General features: G+C 42.1%; 1 protein-coding gene across 2 annotated transcripts in view; it reads left to right on the top strand.

The window, feature by feature from the left end:
• Positions 1-14,503, top strand: part of LOC126475257 (ubiquitin carboxyl-terminal hydrolase 10-like) — a 141,482-nt gene that overhangs the window by 24,904 nt on the left and 102,075 nt on the right. For both annotated transcript variants that reach the window (XM_050102971.1, XM_050102970.1), the window contains exon 2: positions 6,017-6,164. In XM_050102971.1, coding sequence (XP_049958928.1) covers positions 6,017-6,164 — 148 coding nt within the window. The remainder of the gene's footprint in view (positions 1-6,016; positions 6,165-14,503) is intronic.

Raw genomic sequence — 14,503 nt, 5'->3', positions numbered from 1 at the left:
ATATGACCTGTTTAAGTATATTTAAATTTTATAATTAATAGTTTAACATTGCGGAGAATGAAATAAAATGAAAAAGAAAATAAATTGCGAGCAGTGGGAATCGAACCCGGGTCCGCTGCCTGACAACTCTTTACCTGATCAATTGCGCTACGCATGCTACAATGACCTGACTGTTGAAACATTGTCCATTACACTTTTCGGGCGTTCGGAGAAAAACTCACCAAAGTTTCATTGCAATTGGATGAATGGTTTGTGAGTGCATAGTAGACAGACATACATACATACGATCATTCATTTTTATATATATAGATTTTAATGTACATGACGATTTCAGTTTCGTTTACGAACAACATTTAAAACGAGTTTTACTTCCAAGCCATTCGTCTGCTTTCGTGTAAGCATGACGTGCAAATTTGTAGTGCCAGCACTGCAACTGGTAGGCGTGCCTTGTCTCCCCCCCCCCCTCCCCCCCCCCCACCACCACCACCACAACGGCTCCTCTCCCCTCACCAGCCAGTGCTTGCTTCCTCCTCTCCCCGCATTCCCCTCACAACTCTGCCGTCTTACAGTTAACACACTGTATGTGATCTACCCATCTAATCTTCAGCATTCTTCTGTAGCACCACATTTCAAAAGCTTCTATTCTCTTCTTGTCCAAACTATTTATCATCCGTGTTTCACTTCCGTACATGGCTACACTCCATACAAGTACAGGGTGGCCCAAAAAGGATGGTAACATTTTAAATAACTATAACTCCATCAATTTTACAAATTAATTTTATTCAATTACGTAACTAAATGCTCCCAGGCACCCAATTACAAGAACTAACCACAAAAAATCATGTACGGAAAATGACTTCCGGAAGATGGTGTCCTTCCTCGGTGATGCATTCCACAAGTCTTTCCTCGAAATTTTCCATCACTTTCACTACTGTTTCTTCTTGAATTGCCATAATTTCCGCACTGATTGCCTCCTTCAGATCAATTAAGTTTCGAGGCTTCTTTACGTAGACTTTTGACTTTAGGTATCCCCAAAGAAAAAAATCACAGGCTGAGAGGTCAGGTGATCTCGCGGGCCAGTGGACATCTCCAAAACGTGAGATGATGTGGTGGGGGAACATCCGCCTTAAAACACACATGGAGTCATTGGCTGTGTGGCCCGTGGCCCCGTCCTGTTGAAACCAAATTCGATCTCGATTTACATGTAACTCTCGCAGTTTCGGCACCAAAAAGCTACGTAGCATGTTAACGTAACGTTTCGAGTTCACTGTGACTGTAGCGTTGTTCTCCTCAAAAAAATAAGGACCAACAATCCCCAATCTTGAAATTCCACACCAGACTGTTACCTTAGCACTATGAAGAGGCTTTTGGTGCAATTCTCTGGGATTATCTGCTGCCCAATACCTGCAGTTTTGTTTATTGACATAGCCGTCTAAATGGAAATGGGCTTCATCTGACATAAGAAACACAACATCATTATTAGAGTACAAAATGTCAAGCATTGATTCACAAAATCGTCTTCGCTGCTCAAAATCACGATCATACAGCTTTTGCATGATCATAATTTTGTATGGGTGAAACTGTAACTCACGGCTTAAAATACGCTGCAACGAACTACGGCTGAGGCCTAAAGTTTGAGCACGACGCCTAGTGGAACGACGCGGGCTTTGCAGCACTGACGCTCTAACATCATCAATGTTCTGTGGAGTAACTGCCGTACGTGTACGCCCTGTAGATTTACCACTTTTGACAGACCTTGTTGTCCGGAATGCAGTCACCCAACGTGATATGGATCTGCGATCTGGAATGGGTCCATCACGCGCTACACCAAAACGTTGTCGAAACAATCGTTGCACAGTAATAAACGATTCATCATTTCTGAAAAACTGTTCCACAGCAAAAACACGATGCTCGACCGTCCACTGCGCCATCTCGTGGCAAACTGGGTGTAATGGCCGACTTGCAGACGGCCGGCAGTGGTCCCCCCTCCTCACCTTTCAATGGTACTACGCAGTTCAAATCCGACCATCCTTTTTGGGCCACCCAGTACTTTCAGGAACGACTTCCTGACACTTAAATCTATACTCGATGTTAACAAATTTCTCTTCTTCAGAAATGCTTTCCTTGCCATTGCCAGTGTACATTTTATATCCTTTCTACTTTGACCATCTTCAGTTATTTTGCTCCCCAAATAGCAAAACTCCTTTACTACATTTTCCTAATCTACATTTCCTAATCTAATTCCCTCAGCATCACCCGACTTAATTAGACTACATTCCATTATCCTCGTTTCGCTTTTGTTGATGTTCATCTTATATCCTCCTTTCAAGACACTGTCCATTCCATTCAACTGCTCTTCCAAGTCCTATGCTGTCTCCGACAGATTTACAATGTCATCGGCGAACCTCAAAGTTTTTATTTCTTCTCCATGGATTTTAATACCTACTCCGAATTTTTCTTTTGTTTCCTTTACTGCTTGCTCAATATACAGATTGAATAACATCGGGGCAAGACTACAACCCTGTCTTACTCCCTTCCCAACCACTGCTTCCCTTTCATGTCCCTCGACTCTTATAATTGCCATCTGGTTTCTGAACGAATTGTAAATAGACTTTCGCTCCCTGTATTTTACCCCTGCCACCTTTAGAATTTGAAAGATAGTATTCCAGTCAACATTGTCAAAAGCTTTCTCTAAGTCTACAAATGCTAGAAACGTAGGTTTGCCTTTCCTTAATCTTTCTTCTAAAATAAGTGGTAGGGTCAGTATTGCCTCACGTGTTTCAACATTTCTACGGAATCCAAACTGATCTTCTCTGAGGTCGGCTTCTACCAGTTTTTCCATTCGTCTGTAAAGAATTCGTGTTAGTATTTTGCAGCTGTGACTTATTAAACTGATAGTTTGGTAATTTTCACATCTGTCAACACCAGCTTTCTTTGGGATTGGAATAATTATATTCTTCTTGAAGTCTGAGGGTATTTCGCCTGTCTCATACATCTTGCTCACCAAATGGTAGAGTTTTGTCAGGACTGGCTCTCCCAAGGCCGTCAGTAGTTCTAATGGAATACTGTCTACTCCTGGGGCCTTGACAGTTACATCCCTGTAATAATAGACTGGCCTGCACTGAGTCGTGAGCTGATTCCTATAGAACACCTTTGGGATGTTTTGGAACGCTAACTTTGTGCCAGGCCTCACTGACCAACATTGATACCTCTCCGCAGTGCAGCTATCTATGAAGAATGGCTGCCATTCCCCAAGAAACCTTTCAGCACCTGATTGAACATATGCCTGTGAGAGTGGAAGCTGTCATCAAGGCTAAGGGTGGGCCAACACCATAGTGAATTCCAGCATTACCGATGGAGGAAGCCAAGAACTTGTAAGTCATTTTCAGCCAAGTGTCCGGATACTTTTGATGACATCACATCTTCAAACATGTTATTATAAAACATCTTGTGCCTGATGCATACACAATTTTTCCATTAAATGTCCAGCTGCATGACGGATGACAAGAATGACATGTGAAAAGTAAAAGTTTAAATTACGATGTACACAAATCACCTACTAGACAAGCAGTCTTGTGTACCCTAGTAGGCATGATGTATCATATGGATTCAATGTTGTGGCGATTTGTGTACATAGTAATTTTAACTTTTATGTTTGACATACCAACACTTCATTTGTGTCCTAAGTTGTGCATATGGAGATTTAGTGGAAAGATTTTGTGTGCTTGTGGCACAAGATGTTTATAATAACCTGTGTGAAGATCTGATGATGGTAACGTAGTTTTACTAAAATTGGTCATGCACAATATAGTGTTTTATTGTGATCTTGACAAAGAAGTTTTTCTTCTCCTAAGAAAATCATTGTTTTTGTTTGGGCTGTATAGGTCAAATGAAATATCAGATTCTAATTGTGTGTTAAATTTTGGTTGTTCTTGAGAATTTGTGTGTTATTTTATGATTGTTTGCTTTGCAATGGTGACATTATTCATATTTTGTTTATTTGTCCTTATCCTAAACCCCGTACTTCTTGCGCTTCTCTCATTAGTTTTATTTTATTGCTGTGCTGAAATATTTCGTTTCATTCATATCTTTGTTTGCAGATGTATTTGTGTAGTGACATTGTGGTCTTCATATTCTATATGCTGGAAATAGAGGTGTCCGGCATTCTGGTCCTAATTGTGGTCATGTGTTTATGAGGTGTGGATCCTAGTGTGTGTGTGTGTGTGTGTGTGTGTGTGTGTGTGTGTGTGTGTGTGTGTGTGTGTGTGTGTTTTTCTTTTCTGAACAAAGCTTTGGCTGAAAACTAAATGTGTAGAACTCTTTTTGTTGTGCCTGTCTGCAAGGCAATGTTTCATCTTTGTGGCGAGTAGCACTCTTTCCCCCTGGAGTTACCATATTTTACTATAATTATTAGATACAGCTGCAGCATGTCATGCTAATTCGTGCCAGTAACTGCTAGTTCCATGAAACTAAATCAGAGTAGTCAGTCGTGAGATGACATGACTCATTTTCATCATTAGGTGTACACTTTGTGAAGCCCATATGCTGATATTGATGTTTGATGACAGTTCCACACAATTGAAATAGTAGTAAAAAGATTTCAGGAAAGCTACCTATTTGCTGTTGCCTTCTTTATTTGTTAAAAGCTGCCACTGTAATGCTCCACATCAACCTTCTTACCTATATGAAATTTTTATATTGCGTTATTATTGGCAGCTGAGGTGCAAGTTCTTTCCTGGAACATGCTTCAAAGATCTCCCCCCCCCCCCCTCCCCCCTCCACTACATTCTGTCTGGTTTAAATATTACATCCATATATTGTGATTTTGTAGTTCAGGAAGTAGAACATGAAAATCTTAATCTAGTGTTATTTGAATAATCAAAAACAATGTATAATTTAGATAAGTTCTTTCTTATAATTTATTAGAGGTCTTTTGTTTCTTTGTTTGGGGACATACTTGTAACTATTAACCAAATTATAGGCTGTGCCATGTAAGAAAGTGATGACTCCATTTATATTCAATATTATAACAATAAAAAAAGTTAAAGGCTAAAGTGAACTTACTGTGTCATTGCTCTTGCATTGTGTGCTGATGTTGGTAATTTGTTGATGTTGGTCATTGCAGTGGGAGATAAGAATTGATTATATTTGTCAATATGGAAAGAGCCAGAATAACTTTTATTGTCGGGTTATTATGAATTGAAAACTAGGTCAGCTGGCACGCTTACATATAGCACAGTCCAAGGCCTCAGTTAGGTTGGAATGTGACAATTTGCGAGAGAGTTGGAGAAGCCAACAAATGCGAATGGAAGGAAACTAGATTTGTTAACTAGCTATCTTGTAGTATTACGGGAGACCTAGTTTAGGTTGGAATATGACAATTTGCTTGTGAGGTGTCAAAGTCAACGAATCCCAACAAAAAATATATTTGCCGTAATACATTAATGTTTAGGGTAGCCTGAAATAAATATTCGTCAGTGCAATAATCTACTTGTATGTCTGATTTTGCTGAAATTCCAACCTAGTAGAACAAAATACCAGCTCCTTTATTTATGAATGGTAGGAAATAATGAAAGAGCGTTCTGATTGGTTACCATGAACCAACTTACGATTCGCCGTATTCAGTTCCCATTGTTCATCGTAAGAGTTGTTATCAATATCGGCACGCAATGCAACAGCTGTGGACACTGTAAGTGAACTTTTACCAAATTCAAATAAGCATTCTGTTTTACTTTTCAATGTGAAGATGGGTGAGAGCAGAATTTTCAGTTTCTTTATGGTCATTTTCATAAATATTTTATAAAAAAGAAATCTTGTAAGAAGTATCGTGGATTTCTCTGCAACAGACTGAAATATATTTAAGCAATATGCTTCCCATTATTCCTAATGTTTTGCTTTAATTATTTCTATCTTTTCTGATTAAATTAAATGAATAATGAATAGCATCTGATTAAATTAAATGAATAATGAATAGCAGTTGGCAAGTTTCTATTTGAATACATTTTAATTTTTACAGGAGTTTGAATTCCTTGACCTGACGGACATAGATGAAGATGAACGGAAACATTTACACCAAGTGCTTTACAGTGCAGATCCAAGCCTACAGTTACCCTGGGATACTCCAGAATATGAATGTCATACTGACAACACACCACAGCATTATGGTATGCAACCACGAAATTTAAAATAGTGTTCATCAATTTTGATCATTACAGATTATTTCATTAAGATTTATTTGCACGTATAAGATGTAAACACTTAGTGAAAGGAGAGGATTTAAGGCTTGTGCATACTTCCTTTGTAAAATCTGATATTGCCCTTGTGATAAGTCATCACAGGATTTCACCTATTTGATGGTATTACTGTTGGTCATTAGTGGGATTATGTTAAAATATTGTCATAGCTGAGGAGCCAAACCTTGAGTATTGCCACCATGTGAAGAACATTAGTGCAGGAGTGAAGAGTAAAAAGTTCAATCTGCCAAGCCATCTGTTGCCAGGCTGTGAGTTACGCCATAAGGTGTGCTGAGACAGTACATTGCTATCCATGAGAAAGACAAAGCTGCAGGCATATGTTGCACCTAGCGCGCAGTTTTAAGCTGGCAATAATTTTTATTACTTGTCTTTGGGTTTTTATCATTTACTGTAAAACAGTTGTCAGTTTTGTACATTCAAATTTTGAAATTAAGATAGACAATAGTATGAAATTTGTATATAGCAGATTTAAAACACTTAACAAGGAGTTGTAAGTCGCAGTCAGTACACAATTTCTTAATAATACTATTTTTTAGACATTATGCCTCTTGGTATTATTGTATGATGTGTGTGGCTGGGTTATCAGAGGGATATGATACCACAGGTCTGATTTGGGATTATTAGCTTGAAAGTGACTATTACTGTTGTGGAGCAAATGAAATAGAGAAAGTCATTGGTGGTATAGTGTAAATAAAAATACAGTGATGAACAATAATAGCAATAATATACACACATGTCAGTGTGTACCTACAACTTCTTCTATTTCAGTTCACTCATAAAATAAAGGATTGAGACTTTTCACAGAATGAAACAAAATTTGTATTCACATGTCATAGAAATTTGTCACTTGTAACAACCAACTGGTGATAGTAGCTAGGAAATGAAATCATTGTCTTTGGGAAACTAGTCTCTGATTTCTGTGCCAATTCTTTCCTTCTAATACCTGTGCCACTTCAAGACAGCTGTGCTTTAGCCTTTCAGTGAAGACCAAACACTGTCATTTGGGCGGGGGGGGGGGGGGGGGGGGGGGGAAATCTGTATAGTCACAAATTTTTGTACAGTGGTAGAGGGAGTGTTGCAAACAATGTACTAAAAACACTGACTGGTGGAGTGTGAGCATGCGAGTGGGTGGGAGGAGGGGGGCTTGTAAAGGTCACTTTTAGGTTTTTCTTCAATATTTCGAAAACCTCAGCTTCTAGTGAAAATGTTTTCCAATAAAAAATTGAACTGCATTAAATTTCCAGTATAAAAGTTCCTATTCATTTTTTCTCCAGGACTAATAGTTTCCATGATGCCGGAGATAGAAAAATCTCAGATTATTAAAAATAGTGTTCCAATGGTATAAAACTGATATTTGTCGAATGAAGTGGGTAAGACCAAATATTGAATGTGTGTACTGCGTGTGAGTGCAGTAGAACTGTATTACGGGATAAATTGTATTCTGGGGATGTAATAGGGTGGAAGGAGGGGTTGGCTGTTTGAAGCATGAGAAAAGATAGGTCATTGAATTGTGGTGCACTTCCGTCCTTCATAGATCTGCAAAATGAAAAGCGAGCAGTGGCAATCTTCCAGTCTCTCCACTGCACTAAGTTGCAAAGAAGCAATTACAGGGTATTTCACAAAGTTATACGGAACGTTCCGCAGGTGACAGCATTGTCCCAGTGGTCTCTTCTGAAGTAAAGAATTACTGCAAGATGGAGAGATACGAACGAAAAATGTTTCTTCCTGTGAATGTGCTGTGGAAGGAAAATAGGCTAAGAAACAAGGGGAGGGATACTACCTGCAATACGTAGTTTGCTCTATGACTGACAGGGAGTCCTTTTCGGCAGCAAAGCCATTATTCATTGTTGAGCAGTTTGAGGACAGGTTTGGGGAAATATCAGCAATTTTGAAAAAGGTCAAGGAGATGGTGTGTTAATGTGTTTTGAAATCCTATGTTCCCCCTCACATGTAGTGCTTCAAATGCATGAGATTTTTGCACTTGTTTCCACATTCTGATGCCACTCCTGTCTGGTGGGAACTGTTGATGTCAGTTGCACACGAATTCACCTTGTGCTGTCCACCTGCTCTTACGATCTGTATGGAGCACCATTTATCCTGTTCACCAGACATCACAGTCTTCCAGAAAAGAAAATGCAAGAAATACAAAATGCTTAACCGATTCGTGTGTCTGAAGCCCAAGAAGAAATAAGATGGATTACATCCTGTACATACAATGACAGTCTTTGCTACGGTTACAGGTACATCATCATCATCATCATCCTCTCTGGCGACATTACCCTCACCCTCATGCCTTCTGTGTTGGGTCTTTGGGATCATTCTATTACCCCCCCCCCCCCCCTCCCCCTGGTGGCTAGGGCCCCCCCCCCCTCCTACTGTTTTACCTACACCCACTTTCGAAGTGATGACTCACAGAACTAATGGAGATGTTGATCCCCAACCCCCCAGCTGGTGAAACAATGCCCTCCTCCTGGCTCTCACCAGGAAGGGGTCCTTTGGGATGCTCCCCTCCCAGGATTTTGCTGATCTGCAACCAGATACCGGCCAGCTGGTGAAGGAGCCACAGGTTGCTGGTGGTAGGGTTTCACATTCCTCCTCTGTCCCTGAAACTATGGAGACAAACCCTTGCAAACATTGCAGTTATGCAAGGAGAAGAGGGACAAAAAGGAGAACTCAAAGACAAAGGAGGTTCCGGTGGTCTGCTATGCGCCCAGAACGTGCCTGTACCTACTTTGGAGCAGTGGCGAGTTCATGGTGGCCCCTGTGGCACTAACCCCCCAAACAACCTGCTTCAGGACCAATGTATATTGATGCCTATCCTCGCAGTCGTTGGCAGCAGGTGACCCTGGGGCATGATGTGTCTCCTTGGTCCCTTCACACTCCCACAGGATGCTGGTGGTGTGATCCTCCTGTGGAACTGTAGCAGTTTTTTCCATCACCTGTCTGATGTCTCCTATGCGTTTCCCCTTCTTTTTGTATTGCCCTCCAGGAAACTTGGTTTCCAGCACTGCAAACTGCCTACCCTCCACAGCTATTGGGACTATTTTAAGAGTTGAAGTGACTATGACAGTGCATTGTTCAGAGTTTGTTCATGTTCTGGACTTTGTCTATAGCATACACGCACTGCTAAGTAGAATTTTGGAGGCTGTGGCTGTTCATCTGAGAAGGCTTTTGGATTCCACTGTCTGTAATGTATATCTCCCTCCTGATGGTGAAATGTCTGACTTTGCTGCCACTCCCAAATAACACCACCCCATCTCCAGCTCGTTTCGCAGGAGAGCTTCTGTAAAGTTTGGAAGGTAGGAGACGAGGTACTGGCAGAAGTAAAGCGGTGAGGACGGGGGCGTGAGTCGTGCAAGGGTAGCTCAGTGGTAGAGCACTTGCCCGCGAAAGGCAAAGGTCCCGAGTTCGAGTCTCGGTCTGGCACACAGTTTTAATCTGCCAGGAAGTTTCACATCAGTGCACACTCCGCTGCAGAGTGAAAATCTCATTCTGGGAAGACAGTATGTTGGTGGACTTCAGAGATTGCCTTGGTTGTAGAGATTGCAGATGCATTCTTCAACACCATAGATGACATCCATTGATGGAACACCTCATTGCCTTCAGACAGCTCTGTGCCCATGTCCACCACCTAATAGACGATCGAAACGAGAATTCTGAAACCAGTATGTTGCTACCATTGACTGTGTACCACCTCCTTTGCAGATCTACGGACACCCCCCCCCCCCCCCCCCCCCCCCCAAGCAAGGGTAGCTCAGTGGTAGAGCACTTGCCCGCGAAAGGCAAAGGTCCCGAGTTCGAGTCTCGGTCTGGCACACAGTTTTAATCTGCCAGGAAGTTTCATATCAGTGCACACTCCGCTGCAGAGTGAAAATCTCATTCTGGGAAGACAGTATGTTGGTGGACTTCAGAGATTGCCGTGGTTGTAGAGATTGCAGATGCATTCTTCAACACCGTAGATGACATCCATTGATGGAACACCTCATTGCCTTCAGACAGCTCTGTGCCCATGTCCACCACCTAATAGACGATCGAAACGAGAATTCTGAAACCAGTATGTTGCTACCATTGACTGTGTACCACCTCCTTTGCAGATCTACGGACACCCCCCCCCCCCCCCCCCCCCACTCAGGTGTACCTGGTATCTCTGTGAATGGTATTGTCTGCATTGATCCAGATACTGTTGCTGGACATTATGCTCTGCATTGTGCTTGAGCCTCTGAATCTCAGAACTGTCAGCTTGAATTTCATGTCCCCAAACAGTGGGAGGAACGAATTCATTTACTTTTCATGAAACATCACCAGGAGTCTTATAAAGCTCCATTCAGTGAGTGGGAATTAGTCAGTGCCATAGCCCTTTGCCTTAACATGGCTGCAGGGCCAGATTGCTCCTCAGCTAGATTGCCTCCTCAGCCCACTGCTGGTGTGTCAACACCATGTCATTGCCATTTTTGACCGTATCGGAAGCAAGGGTGAGCTCCCATCTGAGTGACGAGAAAGCATGTTCGTCCCAGTACTGAAACCAGGTAAACACCCTCTTGAGATGGAGAATTGTTGTCCATCACTGATCTTCTCTGCTAGTTACTCTAGCATATAGTGAGTCAATGGCTATGTTGACACCTTGAGTCTTGGGGTCTTTTGACTGCATCCCAGTGTGGCTTTCACCATGACCATTTCACCGCTGCTGGCAGTTTGGTCTGCCTGGAGTCTGCTAACCAGTCAGCTTTTGCATGGTGTAAACACCCAATAGCTGTCTTCTTTGAATTGTAAAAGGTGTACGACACCACATGGCATCTCACTTCCTTGTTACTGTGCACGAGTGGGATCCCTGGGCGCAACTTCGTATTTTTTCTTGGAAAGTGCTGTTGCACTGTAATTCCCAGGTTCAATGGTGCTCTTCCTACAGCAAGGCCCGCATACAAGAGAATGGGGTACTGCAGTGCTCTGTATTGAGTGCACCCCTTTTTCTAGTGGCTATCAAAATGTCTAGCTGCAACTGTGGGGTCTACAGTGTCACCATCTCCTTATGCCGACTATCATTGTTCCTGTATTTACTGTTGCTCCTCCATTGTGGGTTTTGCTGAATGTTGACTGCAGGGTGCCATACAAAAGGTAATGTACTGGGCTGTCAATGTTTTCCATTTTTCAGCTGCCAAGACCTGTGTCATGCAATTCTGATGTATTTCCTATCCACAACCAAAACTCTATTGACAACCAGTTGCTGAATGTGGTGTTAACATGGCACCCCCATCTTCACCAACGTCAGCAAATGTGCTGGTCACTCTTTAATACTCTTTGCTGCCCGGTAACACCAGCTGAGGCACAGACAGCTCTACACTTTGGTGGCCTTACAAAACTCTGCTCCTGTCTCATATCGATTAAGGGAGTCTGCCATATGGCTCAGCATTGCAGATGCTGGATTTGGTACACCATTGTTGGGGCCCAGCTTGCAACAGGTGCATTTCAGACCATGCTGTGAACAGCCAAATCATGGAAGCTGGAAGTCGCTCCACTACATGTCAGTTGTCAGCTGCAGCTCAACTATGCAGTACACTTTCGATGCTTCCCTGCTTACGTTTTTGCTGGTGGGGCAATCCACCTCCCACAGCAGCGGCCCAGGACTGGACTCGCCATCACATTTCACACACAGTTGTCCGTTCTGAGCTCCAACTTCCCCCACTGTCAGCACTTGTCAAGGAGCAGTTGTGTGTATACCCCGTATTATGAACACTGTTCTTGGATGTGTTTTGACGTATCATTGGACTAAAAAACTGTTGACCCCAAGGTTTTATGCCACCTGGTCCTGGCCATCCTTGATGCATTTTGAGAAATGGTATACACTGATGGCTGTACTGTTTATGGACAAACCGGTTTTGCCTACTCACATGCTAGGTGCAGGGACCTACACTCCCTGCTGAACAGATTTGGTGTATTCATTGCAGGATTGGTGCCCATCACTGGAGGTGTCAGTCATGACCGTTCTTGTACTGGCGAGACATCCTTAATTTATAAATTACCGTATTTACTCGAATCTAAGCCGCACTTTTTTTCCAGTTTTTGTAATCCAGAAACCCGCCTGCGGCTTAGAATCGAGTGCAAAGTAAGCGGCAGTTCTGAAAAATGTTGGTAGGTGCCGCCACAACTAACTTCTTCCATCGAATTATGTAGCGCTACACAGGTATGCTTTGCAGGCACAAAGATAAATACTGGCGACAAAACCCCTGCGTCAGTAAATTAAAAAAAAAAAAAAAAAAAAAAAAAAAGGTGGAAGACGAGCTTTTTTTCACCGCCCCGAGTTTCGACCACTGCATTTTCATACATTATCCAACGAAGTAAATACAGATTCCGTATTGTTCATCTTCGAATGTAGCAGCATTTCAGCGTACTACGAAAATCCGACTGGCAACATTATTTGTCTGAATTTTTTCCTACCTGGGACAAGAGATCATTGCTAATAACAACTTTTATGAATTGTGAATCATATGCAGTATTCTCTTCACCATAAGAATAATACGAATATAAACAGTTTGCCATGTATTCTTTGTGTTTGCTGCTATCTCATTTAAATCCTGTCTCCCTAATAAACTACGAAACTAGAGTGAGACAACAGCAAACGCGGAATAATACACATATCATGTCATGTTTATATTCGTATTGTTCTTATGCCTAATAGTGATACAGTCAGAAATGAAGCACGGCAATTGACAAGATTTTTAAATCTAAGATGACTAATTTCTGTACAGAATGTAATGTACTACAGAGGCCTGCAAAGATTTTCAACCGGAGAAAAATTTTCGCTAAACTCTCGTTCAGAACATCTTCTATCATACGCAGTCTATTATTTGGTTCTTGTTGATCATTATCAAAGAAAGCACCAGTGTAAGTAACAGCAAATAGCAAGCAGTCTCTTGCCATTGTTCCGCTAATGAGATGATTCCTCCTTTTTTTTAAAGCGGCGGTTGCGCGCACAAAAGCAAGCCATGCCGCGAGTGGCGGCAGGTCGTAAACACTCATTATCAGAATGCGACAAACAATGCATGACACAGTACAGTAATGAATTTTCAGCTTAGAATGACGTGAACACCTATAACAAAGAGAACGGCACTTGCCAGATCAAAGGAAAATAAGCAATCAATTTAAACCAGACGAAGCACGTGATAAAGGAATGGTACCCATATAAATACGGACGGAGCACCTGACGCATAGCAATGGCTACATGGTAAAGCTTAACTGCTAAGCTTAAAACTCGAACCAAACTACTGTAGCTGTATCGTCATTCATTTGACCTAAATTGTATTACAATGGACCAACTTTGTTTCGATTTGGATGTGCGGCCTAAAACTCTTCTCTCCCTTGGAATTTCGAGTCTTGAATTTCAGGTGCGGCTTTGATTCGGGAAATTTTTTTTTCCTTGATTTCGAGTCTCATTTCGCAGGTGCGGCTCAGATTCGAGTAAATACGGTATAGAGCACAGCAATCAGTCGTCCTTCTCTCTCTCTCTCTCTCTCTCTCTCTCTCTCTCTCTCTTTACGCAAATCCAGAAATCCAGATTTTGACTAGTGCCTAGCCATTATCAATGCGCGATTTTCTAATCTCGATGCATGTTAGTTCCCTGTTGTTCGGGTGTCACAGTTCTTTGAATATTCAAACCACCTAATTTTTGTTTGCCACTTCCTATCCTACCGGTAGCTCTAGTTCAGGTTGACTCCATTCTCAGCTATCCGCAGACCCAGGAGAATGGTATTCCACCGGGTTCCATATTAAGTATCCTTTTCCTCTTTGCTATTGGTAGATTTGTGGCCTCTGTCAGACTGTTGTTCACCCCTGCTCTGTATGTCAATGACTTCTGTATCTGGGCTATTTCCCACTCGGTGGCCTGTGTGGAGTGACAGCTCCATTCTGCCGTCCTACACAGAATCTTATGCAGTTTTCAATTCTCTCCCTTGAAATGTGCATTTATGTCGCCAAAGTATGAATCACCTCGATCCAGAGCTCTACCTCAACACCCAGTGCCTGACTTGGTCCCCCAGTTCTGTTACTTGAGTCTTCTGTTTGGTAGTAAGCTTACTTTGTTGCCCCATATGTGCCTTCTGAAGCTTGGCTGTTTCCAAAAACTCAGCTTCCCTGCCCACACTTCTTGGGGTGCTGATCTTTTGAGTTTTTTTCCACCTTTTTCACATCTTAGTTCTGTCCTGCTTGGACTAAGGTTGTCTAGCTGATGGCTCTGCTGTTGCTCCCCTTGGGCATGG

The sequence above is a fragment of the Schistocerca serialis genome, chromosome 4, assembly GCF_023864345.2.
Source record: "Schistocerca serialis cubense isolate TAMUIC-IGC-003099 chromosome 4, iqSchSeri2.2, whole genome shotgun sequence".
Lineage (NCBI taxonomy): Eukaryota > Metazoa > Arthropoda > Insecta > Orthoptera > Acrididae > Schistocerca > Schistocerca serialis.
Note: the sequence above shows the minus strand (reverse complement) of the source record. Positions and strands in the feature narration are given on the sequence as shown.